The sequence below is a fragment of the Lichenostomus cassidix genome, chromosome 14, assembly GCF_008360975.1.
Source record: "Lichenostomus cassidix isolate B80296 chromosome 14, HeHo_3.0, whole genome shotgun sequence".
Classification (NCBI taxonomy): Eukaryota; Metazoa; Chordata; class Aves; order Passeriformes; family Meliphagidae; genus Lichenostomus; species Lichenostomus cassidix.
In genome coordinates this window covers 13,539,738-13,560,273 of record NC_139495.1, presented here as the reverse complement: position 1 = coordinate 13,560,273, position 20,536 = coordinate 13,539,738, and the positions used below count along the sequence as shown (strand labels likewise).

The 20,536-nt window shown below is 49.8% G+C and overlaps 1 protein-coding gene across 13 annotated transcripts in view; it reads left to right on the top strand.

Annotated features, from left to right (window-relative positions):
• The first annotated feature begins 4,720 nt into the window (after positions 1-4,720).
• The window catches only part of MGRN1 (mahogunin ring finger 1), a 50,389-nt gene continuing 34,573 nt past the window's right edge, over positions 4,721-20,536 (top strand). For 3 of the 13 annotated variants that reach the window (XM_085075010.1, XM_085075016.1, XM_085075015.1), the window contains exons 1-3: positions 4,722-4,922; positions 12,404-12,522; positions 14,742-14,830. In XM_085075010.1, the coding sequence (XP_084931136.1) occupies positions 4,835-4,922; positions 12,404-12,522; positions 14,742-14,830 (296 nt within the window). In that variant the 5' untranslated portion in view covers positions 4,722-4,834. Of the gene's footprint in view, positions 4,923-12,403; positions 12,523-14,741; positions 14,831-20,536 lie in introns of all 13 variants that reach the window. The other 10 variants (XM_085075011.1, XM_085075014.1, XM_085075012.1 and 7 more) reach the window with 5 other exon arrangements.

Below are 20,536 nucleotides of genomic sequence, written 5' to 3'. Positions count from 1 at the left end.
CTGCCCATCCCCTCCTGGTCCGGTTTTTCCCTCAGCCACAGCGTGTCCGTGCATCACTGAGGCGGCTGCCGGGATTTGAAAGGAGAGGCGGCAATGAGGGAAGGTTCTGGAAGGCGCCGGGGGCTCCCGGCCCGGTGAAAGGCTCCTTTGAGAGAGCGGCATTGCCACAGCAGATGAAAGCTCGCGGCCAGGCAGGCGCTGCAGGGCCCGGGAGGACAGACAATGATGTTGCTGAGGATAAGCAGGCACGGACACGCGGTTGAGTGGCCGGGGGTAATAATGCAAGGGAAAAGATGAAGGGAACTGCTGCCTCCACAAGGCTCCAGCTGCCTCCACCTTTCCTGAGTGGTTCTGGGCTGTTTCCTGCAGTTTGGAGGGGCCTAGCCTGGCCGTGAGTGGTTTGTTCACTAACACCTCTGACCCCACCTGGCATCTTGCAGGTGTTTCTGAGCCGTGAGGATTAAATGGCTGAAGCTCAGGCAGGTAATGCACTTGATCTGTGGGGTTTGCAGCCTCCCTTACATAGACAGGAATTGGTCTGGCATCATCCGAAGCTGGTCACCATTTCCCACATGTTCTTTAGTAACCGTTCAGGAGTTGCACAACCATTCAGCCCCTCCAGGCTGTGGAGAACTGGAGAATTTCAGGGCCAAGGGGTTTTCCTTCTCTTTCTCACTGCCTAAATCTGAGTGGGAGCACAGCTGTACAAGGGTGGCAGTTGGATATAACAAGAGGTGATTGGTCATTTTTACAAGGTCAAAACAACCCCCAGAGAGAAGTAGCAAAGGGACATGTGTAGCCAGCAAGGTGTAAATACAGCTGGAAAAACAAATCTCCTGAAGGATTATTTTAATCAGAGCCAGCCATGTTTAGAAACCTTGCAGTTTGATGTTTGGAGGGAGAAGGGTTGGGCCTGGCCCAGCAGGGCTTTCAGGAAGGGTTGTAAGCCCTTTGGAGCAGAGCACTGTTTAGGGAGGCAAAGTTCATGGGCTCACCACTCCTTCTGGTGAGCTGTAACTCTGTGTGTTGTCTCCAGGGCTCCTGAACCTTGTTGTTCTACACATACCTGACAAACACAGCGAGTGGCAGTGTGAACAACTGTGACAAAGCAACTTGCTTCACTGGGTAATAAACCCCTGAGCATCTGGACTTTGGATGAGCTGCTCTAGTGACCAGGAGCTTTGCAGGGAAACATATTTTGTTGTTTGCGCAGGTGTGCTCGTAGCTGCTTCCCCAGCAGAGATGTCCAAGGAGACTCCTGAAGGGCAGTGGTGGTGGCTGGAAAAACGTGGCAGTGGGAGGGTGGGTGTCCCTCTGGCCCATCTGCCTCTTCCAGGCTGCAGCTCTGTGGAAGCTTCTTCCTGGGGTTCAAAGGATCCCTCCTCTTTTCTGCTGTTCTTCTCCAGGTTGTCCTGGAGAATGACTCCAGGGTCACCTTTGCCTGGATGAGTTTTGCCGAGCTGGAAGGCAGTGCAGGAACTGAGGTCACCTCACCACCCCTGGGGCTCTGCAGGGTCCTGGTGGCAGGAGCCCTGGTCCAGTTTCGCCCTGGTCCTCTCCAGTTTTACCACTCTCACCCTACACCATGATGGCACCTGGGGTCTCAGGCTCCCTTGAACCTCACTGGAAGTGTTTTCATCCTGTTCTCACAGAGGGCCTCCAATCTTTGTGGCTTTCCTCCCTCATGGTGCAAGCAGACCCTGGGGCTGGCAGCACCAAAATGGGGACAAATACATCTCAGGGAGCACAGAGGTGAAGGTCCAAAACGCACTTGGGTGGCACCACCAGGGTTTGTGGTGTTCTTGCTGCTTCTTGCAGCTGCCATAGTGCCCCAAGCTGGGGGGTTGCAGGTCCTTTTGCCCACGGGACACACCTGGGGTGCTGTGGGACCTCGGTGTGGGCTGGCAGGGCAGCCCTGCTCCTTGCCCCGAGCCATCCACTATCCTTCCTTACGCTACTGGCAGTGCCCCTGGTGGGATGGAGGAGGCCGTGGTGCAATATCCTGCCTTTGTGTGTGCCAGTGACTGCGTCCCGCGGGCTGGGCCGGGGCAAAGGAGCTGCTGCCCTTCAGCTCCGCTCGCTCCAGGCCCTGGGATTTGGGGCGGAAGGGCTGAGCCAGGCCCTGGCGCGCTGCTGCTATTGTCGCTGTCTGTCACACGCATCTCACGGAGCAGGGCCCCCCGGGAGAGATTCTCTAGCTAAAGCCCATGCCTTCCCAGATGGCAACAGCCCCCATGGGGCCTGACGGCTTCCTCTGAGTGCTCCGGAGAGCCTGGCGGCCCGGGAGGGACCTTCCCGCTGGTGGAGGTTTTGCACAAACAAAAGACCTCCTACCGCAGCTTCCCGGGCAGAGCCAACACCCCGCGGCTCTGGGACCTGGCTCTCCGCTGCTTAACCCATATGGCACCGCGCTCCCGGTGAGCAGTGCAGGCAGCTGCTCAGGGAATGTGGCTGGGGCTTGGAGCAAGGTGATCTTTAAGGTCTCTTCCAACCCAAACCATTCTAGGATTCCATGATTCTGTCCCCAAAAAAGCTCAGGGAGCAGCTCTGGGGCAGTTGCCTCAGAGTGACTCTTAGAGATGGGGAAGGGCAGGATGTTTTTGGTGCTCAGGGTGTGGGAGGAAAAGGAGAGAGTGTCCCGTCTTCTGTCCCATGCAAATGCCCTCCTTGCCTGCCTCATGGTGCAAATGTGGCTCTGCTTTGCCCCCAGGCTGTGGCCAGCTGGCAGCCAGCTCTCAGGATGGCACAGGGAGATGAACCTGCTGATCCTTGCTGTGCCCAGTTTGCTCCAGCGCTGAGCCCCAAATCAGCTGCTGGCCTGCAGAGTGAGGCCTTGGGGGTTGTGGATTAATCTTGTTCAGTTTGGGGCTGCTGGTGGCACACGAGCTGTTCACATCACCCCACTGCTGCCAGGGCACTGCTCAGAGCTTGTTCCTATGGCTGTGCAGGCAGGGAGCACTGCACACACTCTGGGCCAGCTCACATATCACTGTGATGGTCAGCAGACTCCATCACTGCCACTGTATTGGTCAGCAGACTCCATCCCTCCCTGTCTGTGCAATTTCTGTCACAAGAAACCTTTGCACGGAGAGGCTGCTTGAGCAAAAGGCACCATTCCTCCAGGTGCCAGCAGGATCCTGGGGGGACATAGCAGAGAGTTCTCAGGTACGGTTACTGCCAAGGCAGTGCCGGGCAGAACCTTGGGCTCCCCTGTGCCAGGTGCAAGGTACTGGATTCTCATGGTTGGCCAGCAGGACTTGTTGCTAGTTGCAGGACTTGTTGCTAATTTCATGTCTTTTCCCTGTCCTTCCTGGCCCTGCTGCACAATGGGATGAAGAAGAGCAGGGTCTGGTCCTGCTCTGTTCTCACTCCCAGCACGTGTTCCCCAGCATCCCGTGCCTGTTACAGCCCCTCTGGCTGTACTCGTGTGGCCACAACAGCTGCAAGGATAATAACTGTCCGGAAGCACGTTTCCCCTCGGGATTGTTTGCTTAGTCCCGCTGGGCGTGTTTTAGTTTGTGTTTACAGCCAGCAAATTCCACCCACTGCCTGCTCACTCTCTCACTCGCTATCACAAAATCCTCCCGTGCTGGCAAGCTCTCCTCCCTGCCCCATCCCATCTCCCTGAATCCCAGCCCTCTTCCCTGTTCCAGAGGCCAGTTTAAGGGATTTCACATGTGCCACCTCAGCTCCTTCATGTCTCCCAGTGATTCTCAACTCCACTGCTGAGAATCTGGGTCCCCAGTTCCTTTGCAGCATGTGTTCAGGAAGGTACCTCGCATCACAGTGAGCGGCTTTCCCCTCTTCCTCGGTGCTAGAGGGAACAGGGCTCAGTCTTGGGACATTGGTGGCTTTTTTGTGCCTCTTCCTCCACGACACCTCCCGGTGTTGTGTCCCACGTGCGAGACAGCCTGTGGCCATTCCCTATTCTCACATCCGAAACTCAGACACCACCATTTGCTTTCTTGTGCAGATTTCCTGCAAGGGGAGGAAACCAGGAAGGAGATGCAACACTCCCCTCTGCTTCCCTGTGCAAGATGTGTCTCTGGGAATTCCCCCCTTGCATCCCTGTGTAGAGCATGACCTTGGGCATTCTCCCTGTGCATCCCTGTGCAAGGTGTGTCCCTGGGCATCCATCCTCCCTGTGCATCCCTGTACAGGATGTGTCCTTGAGTATCCTCCCTGTGTATCCCTGGGCAAGCTCCCAAGGGCTTCCCCATCCAAGGAGTGCCCCCTGGTATTCTCTGTGTCTATCCTGTGCAGGGTGCCCCATGCCCATCCCTGAGACCACTCATGTTCCCATCCGTGTTCCCCTTCCATCTCCATTCCCATCCCCATTCCTATCCTCATCCCCATTCCACTTTGTTCCTATTCCCGTCCTCGTTCCCATTCCCATCCCCATCCAGATCCCCATTCCCATTCTCATCCCTATCCCCATTGCCGTCCTCATCCCCTTTCCCATCCCTTTTCCAATCCCCGTTCCCGTCCTCATTCCCGTTCCCATTCCCGTTCCCATTCCCGTTCCCATTCCCATTCCCATTCCCATTCCCTTTCCCGCCACAGCGCCCTCTGCCGGCTGAGCCCGCGCCGCGCCTCAGGGCAGGCCGTGGGGCGCCATTGCCCCCCCGCCGCGCCGTCGTTGGTAGGTGCCGCCGTCCCCCGAAGCCACCGTTGGTAGGCGCCACCGCGGTGTCTGCCGGGAGCTGTAGTCGCGGGGCGGACGGACTCGCTGTCCCGGCGTGCCCCGCGCCGCCGCCGTGGGTGCGGGTCCCGGTGCCGGTGCAGCCGTCGCCGCTCTGCGCCCCCCGGGCCGCCCGCCCTGCCCGCGGCCGCCATGGGCTCCCTGCTCAGCCGGCGCATCGCGGGCGTGGAGGACATCGACATCCAGGCCAATTCGGCCTACCGCTACCCGCCCAAGTCCGGTGAGGGCCGCGGGGACCGGGGAGGGGGACAGGCCGTGCCGGGCCCGGTGTGCCCCGGGCCGAGCGGGGCGGCCGGGGAATGGGCTGCGGGAGTGCCTGTCACCGGCCTGGGCCGGCTCTGGTTCCGGCTCTGGCTCTGCCCGCGGCCCAGCCCGCCCGCGCCGGCGGAGAGGCCGTGGATGGATGTCGGTGGGCACAGCGGCGGCACCGGGCCGGCTCTGCCCGCGGGGCTCAGCCGTGAGGGTGTCCCGGTGCCCTGCATCCCGGGCTCAGCTGTCCCGCTGGCCGTGCCCGGCCGGCGCTGTCACCGCCCGCGGTGCCGGGGGTCACTGAGGGGGCACAAGCACCGCTCCTCACGCTGAAAGCTCAGCAAGCTGTGGGTCACTGGCGTGGCGGCGGCGGCTGCTAAAGCGGCGGCGGAGTTCGGTGGGGACACGGAACAGAATTGGGTCTGGTGGAATATAGGATGGGAAAATTCCCGCATGACAACCCTCTTTAACTCCCTAAAATGGCAGTGGTTCTCACCTAGGAGCTGTTGGGCTGACACAACCTACTAGGTGTCTGTTTTCCAAAGGGAATTGTTCTGAAGGCTTGGAGAGTTGTCGGTGCCACTTGTGTGCAGTTGGGATGAGCCCATGACTCACCTTATATTGGGCTGGCTTTTGAGATTGGCCAGGTTTAACTTGTTTAAAGAGTTTTAGTTATTCTTCTAAGAAAACAAGTTGCCAGGGAAATTCAAGTACTCTTCTCCTGCAATATCCATTTGCTTACAGTTTTTTCTAGGTTTCAGTTCTATCATGGCTTTTCCAGGCAGGATGAAGAATTTGCAGAGCAGCTGTTTGGGTCCCCTCACTCTCAGATACAGAGATGTGTGTTTCCATGACCTGCTGGTTGTGACATCCTCAGGGCTGTGTGATTGAGGGGACCAGAACCCCTGTTTGGTTTGGAGGGGGTGCAGGATCATCTCAAATAGAGTCCTGCCATCATTACACCTTGTCTTGTTGCAGGTTGGCCTTCAGCAGGAATGGTGGTATAAAGGAGGTGGAAGGGGGAAACCTGCCCAGAAAAATCTTAACAGCTATGTTGGCTCTCTTAGAAAATATAACCTGTTTTTTTTAGGGGGTTGGGAACTGGTTTTTTTGGGCATCTGGGAAAGACAAATGTCACAGCTTGGCTGCAGCATTTTAGATAAGGAGTGGATTATTTATAACCACCATATGCAATGGACATTAAACTTCTTTCACATCATCGTCCTGTTGTTCCTGTGCTGTTGAACTGGAAGTTAATGTTGTGTTGGGTTTTCAGCTTGTCAAGGTAACCCCATCACACACCTGAGGTTGGGTTTGTGTGATGCTGTGCTCCCTGGAAGGGATCTGTTCACCATGATGCTCCCACAGTGTGTTCTATGTGTGATACCTCCCTTGTAAAACTGAACAGCCAATGCTTTCAATCAGCTGATTAAATAAAAATATTGCTGCTTCCTACGAGGGCTCTGGATGCAATTAGAGGCTTTTTAATTAATTCTCTGTGGCACTCTTGTGCTCCTCCTGAAAGCTGGTGTTAGGCCAGGGCTTTCTCTTTGCCTTCTTTGGGTTTGTCTAACACGGATCCTCTTGACTTTTGGGGAGGGAGAAGAGCTGTTCAAACTCTAGGCAGAAGAAGAGCTGGTGAGCACCTCTGAAGTAGAGGTTCAAAGCCCAGAACAGTGAGAGCTGTTGAGATGGCAGCTCCTCTCCCTCCTTTAGGTGGAGCGTGTTCAGAAGGACACTGTCCCTTCAGGTCCTTCCATCCCCACTGTGTTTGTCTTGGAGATGGAAAGGTTGGTACCAAACCTGGCAGAGAAGATAACTGGAAGTGAGTGAGTACAGTTTTGATTTCGGGAAGCAAGCTGGAAGTAGTACAAAATGTTCTTAGGCTAAATGATTGCTTATTATTTCTAACTCGACAGTGTTGCTGTGAGCCCTGCCTGGAAGAAGCTGGTTTTCCATGGGCTGTGTTGGATGTGTGTGTGCTGGAGTATGAGTGTGGCATGCACTCCTGGCTCCGAGATTTTATCCCTGAAAGGCTGGAATGAGTAGTGAGAGAGCATTACCTGAGGTCCCTCATCCTTTGTGCAGCACCGAGGGCTGTCCATCATCTTTTCCATTCTGTCCCTCCTTGTCTCTGGTCTCAGCAGATCTTGACTTACCACAAGTGTCTGGTCAGCTGCTGTCTATGGTTGGCATCGGTTTGAAGGATGAGGAGTTGTGTTCTGGAGCAAATAGCCCCTCACAAGGACATGTTGTGCAAGGAAATGAACCCTAAATATACAGGTATTCTGGCTGTCATTTCAGCTGCCTGGGGAGAGGAACACAGCAACTGTGCCAGATTGTTCCAAGTGACGGTGCCTTGTTGAGTCACAGCTGGTTGCAAAGGCAGAGGTGAATATTCACTTCTCCTTTATTGGCTTTTGATGTGGTTATTGCTGGGTCAGTCACGTGCTCTGGGGAGGATGGAGCAGGTTGCTGTGGAATCTAGCCAGTCCTCAGTGAAGCATGTTGTTTAACAGCTTTGTTGGAGAGTGTGTGCAGCATTGTAGTTAAAAATCCTCTGAAAATGCCCTGCTTATTCCTCCAAGGCTCTGGGTGGGGATCATCTGCATTTTTCCTCCTGCATCTGGATGACTGAGGCTGTTGTAAGGTGATAAGCAATTCCCTTCTTTGACCCTCTTTGCTGGTACCTTTTCACCAAAATTTTTTGCTTTACGGAGTCTGTGCTGGCATTGTGCCTGTCCAACCAGTTGGGAGGAAGGCCCAGTTTGTACAGAAGAGTAAGTGTCGCTGTGAAACAGGCTAAAAACAGGTATTTTTTGCCCCTTTAGCAGGGTACAGTGATGATCTCTGTGGTGCTTCAATACTTGAAGCAGTGAAAGGATCTCACGTGCCCCTATTGCTTTAGAACCAGGGATCAATGCACCAGTGCTTGCTACAGCTCTGCTCCCGTTCCTGTGAGCTTCTCTGCAGCATGAAGCACGTGCCCTTGGGATGGCTCTTCTCCTCTGGAGTAGGCTCTTGGAAGAGAATTCCCTGGAGATTTCTGGGAAGGAAAAAAGGAAGCAGATTGCTCCTCTCTGAGGCTGAACTGCTTTGTTGTTTGGGAATGAGGCTTTAATCAAAGAAAGAGCAGTTTTAAATAGGAGTACCCAGAGTCACACCCACTCCATCACCTTGTTCATGTGTACCGTGACAGTGTCACTGTCCCTAAATTTCACACACTGCTGCTGGTTCATGCTGTGCCAGGGACTGTGCTGTCAGTCTGCTGTGGAAGTGACTGTCTGTCTGAGTAATTAAAGAGAATTCAATTTCTATCACTTCACTGTTAATTGTATTAATGGTGAGAAGCCTAAATGGACACCTAATTGCTTTCTGTTAATGAACGTTGTACAACACAGCCCATATCTTGTTGGGATTACAGTTGTGCTCCTGGCTCTTGCAGGATGTTGTGTTCCTTCCCAGTGTGTCACTCGTGCATCACATCCATGTATTGCATGGATATGGGATTAGGATGCTGTCTTAGGAAGAGGTAATTATGACTGGAGCAGTCTGATGCTTAACGCTGGTGCAATTATGGTAATGAGCCCCCACCACTATGTTGTACTAAATATGAAATGTTTTGGTGTCATTTGATGCCTTGGAGGAGCCTTGGGTTCCAATTTGCTTTTGCATGGGACAAACTAATGAGTTAAATTTGGCTGTTCCGGGTGTCCCAGTGGTCCCAGTTTTCCCAGCCATTGTGAAGATTTCCTCACAACAATTTCTCTTCCAACCACTGCTTGAGCTTCATCTACCTCAGCAGTGTCACCCGGTCGTGTTCGCTTTTATCTGATGCTCCTCTGTGTTTTGTGCTGATTTACTCTGGGGAAGTAAAGCGACTGTTTTTCTTTGCTCTGGCATTTTTATCCTATTCCATCCTTTTTTATTTATGTGTGATTCTTTCCTGGTCAGCACGTCGCTGCATTTTGCTGGAGGATTTCTGTAGCAGTTCTCTGGAGGGTTAATCCAAGGATTTTTTGCTTTGCTTTTTTTTCTGCCAAAGAGGATGGCACTTAGCATCCTCCTTGTGTCCATAGCTACAGAGCTCTGCGTAAAGCTGGCCTTGCAACACCTGGCCAAGGTGGTTTGATAGGCTGGGAGGACATGTGGGAACAGGTTTCAAGAGGCATGATAGCCTGGCTAAAATCCTAAAACTGTAATGGATTTGGAAATGGAACCTGGGATTCTAATGCATAAAAAATATGCACGCGCCTTTTAGAGACGCAAAAAATCCTAAATGTCACAGTGACTGGAAAAGAGGATGCCTCATATTTTCCATCTGGAAGTTTCCTTTGCCTTTTAGTCCCTGGTGTGATATTTAAGAAATGCTTTCTTAAAATGTTTTGCCTCCAACTTCGGCAAGCTCCAAGGTGGTTGTGGTAGTGATTGAAAGGATTAACGTGTAACTTTGGTTTTACCTTGAGAGCTCTGAACTTTGTGTGTCATTGTAGCAAGTGTTTTCTGAAAGCTTGCAACAAAATATCTTTTTTTAGCTTCTGAAAACTACGTTATGAATTTGTGGAGACAGTTTGCTGCATTCTGGTTTGTTAGTTTGGCTGTTGAGACCTCATGTGCGTGGCAGCTTTTGTGTATGCAGCAGCAGTGGCAGAGCCCTGGGCTGGTTCTGCTCACGAGTGTGTTCCCCTCTGAGCTACTCAGAGTGATTTTCCCAGTGCTCCTTGTGCCTGGCACTGATTGTGTTTCTTGTTTGCTTGTGAAGAAAATGCCTCAGGGAAAAAAAAATCCCTCTCCTTCACATTGCAGGAGGTGACTTAGCAGGAAGATGAAGGGAGTTCAGTCTATATGTGGAGCTGAAGCTGTGATTCCAGCTGTTGTGTGTATTTGTGAGAAATTCCAACAAGTTGGTAGAGATCCCAAAAGTAGTTCTTAGTGGAGCAGTGAGTGTGGCAGGTGCCTTGAACATGATGGTTTTATGTCTGGGTGTTGTTCCAGCTGAACAAGAGACCTTTTCATACCTGGAGTGGGATGAAAAGTGAGTGACCATTCTCACTTCAAACTGTGTCCTGGGCTGATCCCACAGTGTGGGCAGCAGGAGAGGGGGGATTCTGCCCCTCTGCCGCTATCAGGTGAGACCCCACCTACAGAGCTGCCTCCAGCCCTGGGGGCTCAGCACAGGAAGGACATGGAGCTGCTGGAGCCAGTCCAGAGGAGGCACCAGGATGATCAGAGGGATGAAGCAGCTCTGCTGTGAGGAGAGGCTGAGGGAATTGGGATTGATCTGCCTGGGAAAAAAAAGAAGCTTTGGGGTGACCTAACTGAGGCCTTCCACTACCTGAAGGCAACTTACAGGAAAGATGGGACAAGACTATTTACAAGGACCTGGATTGACAGGACAAGGGGGAATGACACTGACAGAGAGTAGGGTTAGATTAGACATTAGGAAGAAATTCTGCCCTGTGAGGATGGTGAGGCCCTGGCACAGGTTGCCCAGAGAAGCTGTGGCTGCCCCTGGATCCCTGCAAGTGTCCCAGACCAGGCTGGATGGGGCTTGGAGCAGCCTGGGCTAGTGGAAGGTGTCCATGACAGGGAGTTGTAACTAACATCTTTAAAGTCCCTTCCTGCCCAAACCATTCTATGATTCTGTCTCATTCACTGCATAAGAGGGAGTTGTCTGACTCTGATCCTGGAGCTGTGGTACTGAGACATCCTCCACGAGCATTGTCTTCACATTTGATCAAATAAAGTGTTCCAAAACATAATCCTACTTGACCCACATGCAATGGGAAATCTGTTCCTAAACCCTGGTGTTCATCATGGTTTTCTGAACCTCAGTGCAAGCAAAAACCACTGTGGTGTATCTCAAGTGGAGAGGCTGTGTCAGGCTGGCTGTGCTTGGAGATTATATGCAGATTAGCTTTTTAATTTGTTGCTTCTGGGAGGGATGGGAGAAGGTTCCCTGTCATTTGGAGCACCTACATATGTGTCCAGGAAATGACTAGATGTGGCACTCAGTGCTCTGGTCTGGTTGACAAGGGGGTGGTTGGTCACAGGCTGGACTTGGTGATCTTGGAGGGCTTTTCCAGCCTAAATGATTCTGTGATTTTGTTATTCTGATTCTGTAGGACAGATTCTAAGTAGATGCTGGACCTGTGCTGAAGGTGATTCTTGTATCTGGAGAAAGAAGGATGTGTTTCAGTACTACAAACATCTGGGTGCTTGTAAGCTGAGCTCAGCAATAGCTGAGCCCTACCGTCATCATTAAGGCACTGCCATCTGTGCAGAGTGAAAAGAGCCTTTCTTGAAGCATAAAGGGAAAAAGCCTTAATGGAAAAAACAGGGCCATTCATGAAAACCCTTCCATTTCAGAGTAAATCATGCTTGCTCCTAGCTGGAGGGACTGCAAATCCCTCTAGAATGTCTCCATAGATGATTAGTTACTGCTTCTGGAATGACTCATTTTAACACAAATTTATGCTATGTGTTGCACCCAGGGAAGCGAATGTACATTTTGTCTCAATCCTCTCATCCCCCACCCAGAAACCTGAAGTGGCTTGGATAGAGCCTTTTCTTTTAGTTCTCTCCTGATACTTATTTCTCTGAAGTTGTAACTCTGTGAAGTTCATATATGAGAGTGTTTCCAGGAGGAAGCTATGTTTGTGGTGCTCTCACACACCTGAATTGATTCTGTTTGTTTTGCAGTCAATCCCATGCTCCAGAATCCCAGTGACCTTGCACATGCTTTGTGTCCTGAAATTTGCACTGTAGTGCAAATCACTTAAAGATGAATGAAACAAATTTGTGGTGTAACTTTGAGAGCTGAAGTTCGCTTTAGCCAGTCTCTGTTTTCTCTCCCATGTTTCTGCATTTAGAGCTGTCAGTGATATTAATTAAATCAGCATCAAAGTGTAAAGTCTCCAGCACTCACTGTAAAGGTTTGGTGTGGTTCCTGTGTGGGATAAGGGGGTGAAAGAGAGGGGAGAAGGCAAACTTTGCTCAACAGGAGCCCCTCTGTCTGTGCTGGGCTTTGCATTGGGAGGAAGCCTTGTCCTTGTCTGAGCAGGCCCATGGTGTTTGTAGGATTGGGCTTCACACTGGAGAGTCGAGAAAACAGGAAGCATTCATTAGAATGGAGCAATATTGGAAAGAGGTAACTTTTCCTGCTCCCTGACTCTTCTCTGGAAAATGAGTTGAAATGGAATTATCTCCACTGTAATGATTTATTCTAGGTTTTTGTTTTGTTTTTTCTTTTTCCCCTGTTCTACTGTTGGCAGTAGCCCTCAGTACTACAGGAGAAGGGTGAATAAGCAAGTGTCTTCTGTGTCTTGTGGCTCTTTTATACTTGTGAATTTAAAACTGCACAGACTGGCCTGGGAAGCACTCATTTAGAGGGGTTTTTGGGGGGCTTTTTGTTTGGTTTTTTAAAATTTCCTTGGGTTTTTTTGTTTCTAGGAAACTACTTTGCAAGTCACTTCTTTATGGGAGGCGAGAAGTTTGACACCCCTCACCCTGAGGGTTACCTTTTCGGTGAGAACATGGACCTAAACTTCCTTGGGAACAGACCAGTTCAGGCAAGTTCCTATGTTCTGTCTGTTTTACTCTTTTTTGTTTCCTGCCTGTTTTGGAAAATCTTGTGGAGGATTTGTAGAGGAGGATGGCACAGACCTGAGAGGTCCTTGCTGCTTGGGAAACATCATTCCAGTCTGTTCAGATGCAAACTGAGTTTTTCTGAGAAGCTGAATTCACCTTTGAGGCTTATTTTCACTCAGGACAGAAGGAATAGTAGTGGGAGAAGAAAATAGGAGCACAGAATTTGGGACTGATTCTGCCTGCCTGAGCAAGTGTAAAACATACTGCAGAGAAGGCTGGGAAGCTGAGCCTGAACTTCCCAAGGCTCCTGGTCACGTTGAATGGCTTCCAGACTGTATTCAACACGTGCCGTTCTCTGTGTAAATGAGGGGCCTGACTAGGTGTAGGGCAGTGTTAAGACAGATCTTGATATTTTGTGGATTTTATACCTAGGTGGGCTGCTCAGAAAGTTCCTCCTTCTCTCTTATAGTTTTCCGAGCTGCAATATAAAGGTTTTCGGCTCACAGGTGTCCATGAGACTGTGAAAAGTTACTTTCTCAAGTGATTGTCTTGTTCTTGAAAAGGGACTAATCCCTGTCTGATGGACAGACAGGAATTTTATGCAAGTGTTATGTTTTGGATTTCTCTTGCATCTCAGAACTGCTTAAAAAGAACCAAAAGGTAACAGTAGGAGCCATTTGGAGATGTTTTCAGAGTGCTGGATAGGAAAGGGAAGAGTTGCTTGCTTTGTCCACTATTTTCCTAGTTGTTTCTGCAGCTTCAAAACATAAAAATGTAAAATGAAGTCGTGGTTCTCCTCATCAGAATAGCTGTGACCATTAATTCATGTTTATGGTACTCAGTGGCAGTTCAGGATCACCCTGGTTTTACAGGTGGGGAAACTGAGGCAAGAGATGACTCAGTGTTTGAATTGGAACAGTGACAAGCACGTTCTGCTTTCTGAGTTTCTCCTCAGGCTGTGCTATTGGTCTGTTTAGAACCACACTCAGCTCGCAGGACTCCGCAGAGTAGGACAAGGTGGAATCTGGAAAGTCCTTGTTCAAGCAGAAAGTGCAGTTGGGCAGCAGAATTAGGAAGGAGGGACTTGAGCTGGAAATCTGTGTTTGTATCAGTGCTGGGCAGGCCTGGGGGTGCTCACCACATCCCCTGTGCCATGTCTGCACACAGGGCCCTCCCTGTAGGGGCCAACCTGGCAGGATTAAATTACCTGCATGTCTCAGCCTGGGTTTCCTTGCTGACATCCCAGCACTGGGTTTCATCATTTCTCTGGAGGGGAGTGGGTGAGATGCCATTAACACCGTGGGACATTTGCCAAGTAGGTTTAAGAGAAGGAGCCTGTTGTGGAATATAGTTTGCCTATGTAAAGTTAAAGCCCTTTGGCAGCTCTGATTAATCTTCAGGGAAAGAAAAAAAACCTACTCAAACACAGAGCAGTGAAACTGTTTTCTGGACGTGGGCCCAGTTCTTACTTTGGAGTAACTGAGGTCTTGCCTCATTTCTAAGGAAACGTGTGTTGGTGGTCCCTGGTGCCCAGCAGGCAGCTCTGCAGCTGTACAGGTTGTGATCGCCACAATAAGCAGTTTCCTTTGCATTTCTCACTGGAGATCCTGTGCCCACTAAGGAGAATTACAGTCTGAAGCATTATTGTCCCTATTTAAAGGACAATCTGTGAGGGAAGGTTTCTTGACTGTAGAATAGAATGAGGCCCCCTATCCCTGTCTCTTTTATTTTCCAGAACATTTGCCCCATTGTTTCAGAATAAAAAGAATTTCCCCCAGTAATCCAGGGTTTCAGCATGCTGATTAGCAGTCAGATCACTGCTTGCATGCTGTAACACACATGAAAGAGCTGCATTTCTTCTGCTCAAGCTGGAGGGGGTTTCTTTAGTGGATATAAAAGCTTGTGAGACCAGGGCTTTCCTGACTGAGAGCTCAGGGTGCAGAAAAAGACCTTGTGAAAATGTCCTTTCTTAAAGTGTGTATTTCCAGTATGAGCTGTTGCTGGGCCAGGGCAGAATTTTCACCCTGAAACACGTTTGATTTATCTGTAAATAAAATTTGCTATTGCTGTTCCTTGCGGCTGCTGTACTGAGTACCCTGAAAGCTACATGTTTCTTGATTTGGGTAAATTGCCTGCCGGGTAAGATGCTGCTACCTTTTATAATACAGTAACAGGAGAATTATTTGCCTTTTTGTTCCAGTTTCCCTATGTAACTCCAGCTCCACATGAGCCAGTGAAGACACTGAGGAGTTTGGTGAACATCCGCAAAGACTCTCTCCGACTTGTGAGGTACTGCCATTACCTGAACCTTTTATTTAACTCGACCCAGTGATCTGCCAGCCAGAGCCAAAGTGTATTGGTAAGGTTTTGGAGAATGGCTGGTATCCACATCCTTGTTGCTAGATCTGTCCAGAGGTTTCTGTGTTCTCTTGTGAGCTTTCAAGTGGTTTATATGCTCCTTATCCAAACAATCTGTGTTTCCAAACAGGACCAGTGATGTGTCTGTTTCTGCAGGACAGACTGGAGTGTAAACAAAGCCATGAAATCATTAGCACGAGCGGAAGATATTAGTCAGGTCAATAAACTTTACAGACAGATTCCTTCCTGCGTTCCTGTGCAAGGAGAAGCCAGAAAGAAGCTGATTCTGGTGCGAGTCACGGGCCAGGAAGACTGATTGGTTTTGAGTGAAACTTCCTCAGGTTTTTCCTGCTGCCAAGACAAAGTTTGGTCGTAGTGTTATGCATTTTTTTCGATGGCTTGTGTCCCGTGTGTGGGGGAAGGACAATCATGGAGATCTGTTACCTTTTGCTGCTCCACGCTGAGATCTAAACCAGCAGAGCTGGATTAAAGTGCTGGCTCACACTCAGACCTGCAGCTGTCCCCTTTCCAACAGATGGCTGGGTACAGGGCCCAGCATTCAGTGCTTTGTTTGGGTCTGAGCACTGGGCAGATGTCCAGGCAGAGCATTTCCCAACGATCCTGGCTGGAGTCGCTCCGGATTGTGCGTCTCGGGGCTGGAGCGCTGGCAGGGGTCCAGCTGCAGCTCCAGCCGGGGTGGCTCTGAGAGTGTGGTGTAACGTGAGCAGTTTGAGTCATAACCAAAAGCCCTCAGTTTGTTTTTATGTAAAAACTGAAGTGGTTTTTTCTTTGTTTTGCTTTGTTTTTTAAATGAGAAAAACCTGTGGTTTCAAAGCTGATTGAACTTCCAAATATGTGACCATTGGTAAACTGCTTTGAAAGCTCTTTGGTTTTTCAGCTCAAGGGTGAAGTACTTCTCTATGAAAAAAGGGAAGGAGCACAAGCAGTGTATCATGTCTCAGAAGCCAAATGGGATGTGGTTTTTTTCCCATTTGAAAGGAGAGGCCTGGCTGTGAATGGAGCAGTTGGTGTGGTTTAGTACATACAGTTCTGTCATTCTGCTTTCTGTGGTTGCACGTCCCGTTTCCCCAAGCAAAGTTGCAGCTCTGGACTATTAGGAATGTAGTGGCCATGCACCTTGATGGTGTCTAGGTTTGCATCCAATTCCTGGTACTATTGGTTCTTTTTCTGCCTCACAAGCTCTCCCAGTCTCTTGTGCAGCTGCTGCTGCTGCTGTGTCAGTGCTGATGACAACACTGCCAACATGACTCTATTTAATTTTGCACTGATGTAGACCCAAAATGAGATTTTAATTGGCAGTCCCCAAGGGTACATTCCGTATTGTGCTTTTCTACTCCTCTGGCCTTTGCCTTCCTCCCTCTGTGCACGTAAGGACACTTTGTGTCCTCTCCAGCCTGGCTTATTCATAACCAGCGGTTGAGGTTTGCACATTCTTTCCAGAACTAGTTAATTTACCACATCCTTCCTCCTTCAAATAAAGTGATACTGGGCTGAGTGTCCAGGTGTAAAGTTCTAAATGTATGTTCTGATGGTAATGTCCCCACAGGCTTTCTGTTTTACATAGAACCACAGACTGGTTTGGGTTGGAAGGGACCTTAAAAACAGTCTCCTTCCACCCCCTGCCATGGGCAGGGACATCTTCCACTAGCCCAGATTGCTCCAAGCCCTGTCCAACCTGGCCTTGGACACTTCCAGGGATGCAGCAGCCACAGCTTCTCTTGGCAACCTGTGCCAGGGCCTCACCACCCTCACAGGGAAGAATTTCTTCCCAGTATCCCATCTATCCCTTCCCTCTGTCACAGTGAAGCCATTTCCCATTGTCCTGTCACTCCAGGCCCTGTCCAAGGTCCCTTTCCAGCTCTCTTGGAGCCCCTTTAGGCACTGGAAGGGTTCTAAGGTCTCCGTGGAGCTTCCTCTTCTCCAGGATGACCAACACCAACTCTCCTAGCCTGTCCTCATAGGAGAGATGCCATGGAAGAATACGGGGAACTGTCCATTCTGGCCTTCCTGCCAAACTCTGACCAGACAAAATTCTGAGCTTTGCCAAATCCTGAATTTTCACAGGAGCTTTGCAGAGAAACAATAAACCTGTGGATATAGGTACTGAAGTTCTGAGTCTTCCGTGTCACATGTGAGTGTTTGATTTCTGGGAGGAGAAGACTGCTAACCTCAGAGGAGGATAGCAGGAATTCTGCTGTTAACCACTAACAGAGAAAGACTTCCTTCTATCTGTGTTGTGTACCACATTTAGCCTTGGATTGGAAGCTTTATTGCAGAGCTGCAGTACCTCGTGGGCTGGTACTGGCTGTTCCTCCGTATGTGGAAAGCATTTCCAGTTGCAGGAGGAAGATCAGCTCAGGAGACAATGTCTGTTGTTGCACCCTGGGATAGCTTCTCAGCTTCAGACTTTGGGCTTTGGATAGCATCACAGAACAAAAGCATTGAAGAGTCAGCAGCTGTAGTGGTTTGGGAATGTGTCTGAAGCATCAGGAGTATCATGGAGAGTAGTGAAACCACTGAGTGTTTTGGGTAAGGGCCTGAGAGAGGTGGGATGATGGGGGCTGAGGGGAGACAGGTGAGTTGCTGGGAGTTAGAGAAAGGACATCCCTTCTCTTCTGTCTCCGGTGCAGCCGGGCTGATCTTGATCCTTAGAGCTGTTCATGCTGTGGTGGAGGTGGTGAGGGGCTGGGATTGCCTGCTCTGCAGCCCTGGATGGTGTTAAACTGGACAGATCTCTGCAGAACCCCCCAACAGGAGAAACCTTCTGTTTGGTGATGCTCTTCCCTGTGAAAGTAGTGCTGACAGAGATGTCACTAGTTCTGCTCTCATTTAGTACCTTCTCAAACAATGGGTAATGCAGATCTCAACAGCACTCAGTCAACGGCTATTTGACATTTATCCTGCATGTCTACAATGTTGGTCAGACTTTTGAATCTCCTTAAAGGATTAAACTGGGTTCACCTCAACCTAGTTCTGTAAAACTGTTATGGCTGCTTTAATTATATTCTTATCTTTTAATTCTTTAACAGACAAACAAAAAGCTCCAGCATTTCCATTGCTTTATCCAGGAGTGATGTCAGACCAGCTGGCCTCAGCTCCCTTGGTCATCCTGCTTTGCCTTTTCCATCAAAACATTGGATCAGCTATTTGTTCTCAAAGGTGGTCAGTCTCTTTCCTCTGTACCTGTGATTGTGAAGGCTCTGTGATGCACCTCTGTGCATGACCCAAAGGCACACCCAACAAAGTCACTGGTTCCCAAATTTGTGCATGCACCTGTGGCCACCTCACATGGATACTGTCTGTAGGGCTTGGCTAAATGTGCACTGTAAAATTCAAATGCAGGTGGAGACAGAAGAGCTCTTGAAGCACCTGAACCACTCCTGAACCACCACCTTGTCTGCCACGTGCCTTGCAAAGAAAGAAGGAATGCAAAATGTTTGAATTTTTTTGTTGCTCCCCTGATGTTACCCACCATTCCTGCACCTTGAGGTGGAGACATGAGATGTCTGCCTCTCAAAGTATGCACCAAAGTAGTCTTTGCTTGTTCCTTGGGCCAGCTACTGTCTGTGTAGTCTTTTCTCACCTGAACTCTTTGCTCTGTGGCAGATCGTAGAATCCCAGACTAGGCTGGGTTGGGACCTCAAAGCTCATCTCCTTCCACCCCCTGCCATGGGCAGAGACACCTTCCACTATCCCAGGTTGCTCCAAGCCCTGTCCAACCTGGCCTGGAAAACTTCCAGGGATGGGGCAGCCACAGCTTCCCTGGGCAACCTGTGCCAGGGCCTCAGCACCCTCAACAGGGAAGAATTTCATCCTAATGTCTAATCTAACCCTGTGCGCCGTCAGTGTGAAGCTATTCCACCTTGTCCTGTCACTCAGGCTCTTGTAAATAGTCTCTCTCCATCTTTTTGTACCCTTCAGGTACTGGAAGGCTGTGAATGATTTTCTAATGTTACAGCGGGAGGACACAGCCTTGCTGTGACTGCCACCATCTAGGCACTTGTACCTTGCCCTCTGCTCCAGCGATGCTGTTCCAGGCAGACAGGGCTCAGACTCTCCTATTTCCCAGCAGATGCATCCTCCAGAAACCTTCCCTCCAGGCACTGCAGTGGCCCCTCAGTGGTTTCCCAGGGCAACAGATCTATTCTAGTCTAGGTTTAACCCCTTATCTCCTTGGAAGGATGGAAACACATTCGGGAGTGCCGGCAGGGAGGTGCAGAGGTGAAGTTGGGAGCAGGAGGGTGATCTGGGATGCTTTTTGTGACTTCCCTGAGAAGACAAAGCAGGCAATGGTTGTGCTAATGACATGTTGTTTGTGTGTAAGTTGCCCCACACCCAGATGTCCCCGTTGTTATCTGGTACTGTCACAGGTATCTCAGTCTGTGCTGTAGCTCACACGTGTGCTGGGCAGCTCTCTTTAATACCTACCTGTGCATGAGGTGACTCTGTGAAGGAGCCTCCACCTGCAAGAAGTGCTGGTTCTCCCTCCCTGCCTCTTCTGAAAGAAGAGGCAAGTCTATCATAGCCTGAATCCTTCGTTTCCAGTCTAGGATCCACAGAGGGCAGCTCAGCAAGAGGTGACTTGTGCTGCTGCTTTCTTGGACACACACAGCACTTATGAGTGGATTGTTGCCAGCTGTGTTCTTGGGTCAGTCCTGCACAAACTGTTGATGGTCCCTGTGTTTTTTAGGCAAACCTGCCCTTCTGCCAAGTGTTTCTTCTTTACAGCCTTTGAGTGCTGTCATTTTACTCTTTGAATGCAGCTAGCTTGTGTGAAAATAACATCTTGCCCCTATTCTGTATGTTGTGTCCAGGTTTCTGCAGATGTTAAGACTCCAGTTCTTGGGATCTGGCTTTTTTAATACTGGCATGTTGGGTGTTTTTAGTTTGATTTGCTGCTCTGACCTAGGTGAACCTCTGACAAAAGCCTCTCCAAGCCCTTCAGACAGGAATGCGGGTGTGTGCTGAAGTGTTTCACTAGGGTTACATTAGTACAAGTACGTGTGATGGGTATTTGATTATACTGCTCTTAAATTTTATTTTGCACCTTCTGTATTAGATTACTGAAACTGAACATTTCATACTTGTTCAGTGTGGTGTTAAATAAAATTCATGCTGGAACCCTCTTAATTAGGCAGCAGTTATTCTATGTCAATGAACTTGGTAAATAAGTATTCCCTTGACAATTTTTAGATTGAATTATAGAGGTATGTCTGATCCATTTCTGAGTATTTTTGACAGTACAGTGTATTCATCAAGGCCATTTAGTTAGGGGAGAAGCTGATATTGTGAAGACAGAGACTGTGCCAAGCTTTTCCTGAGTAGTTCAGCTGCTTGGCTTTGACCCAGCCATCGTGGCAATTAAGGTATTACTGATAAACAAGTGAGGCTGGAGCCGGCTGACAAGTCAGTGCTGTTTCACCTCTCAAAGGCAGTCTTGCTGCCCTCAGAATTCTGACAGTGCCTGAGTTCTCGGTGGTACCTGTGGTCATGGGATTTGAATTTATGGAGAATCTGCTGCTGCGCTGCCAGTGAATCACATCCATTTGTCTGTCACTTTGCTCTTCAAGGCAGGGAGAGCTTGGTCAGTTCAGGAGAAGAGACTGAGGGCAGAGC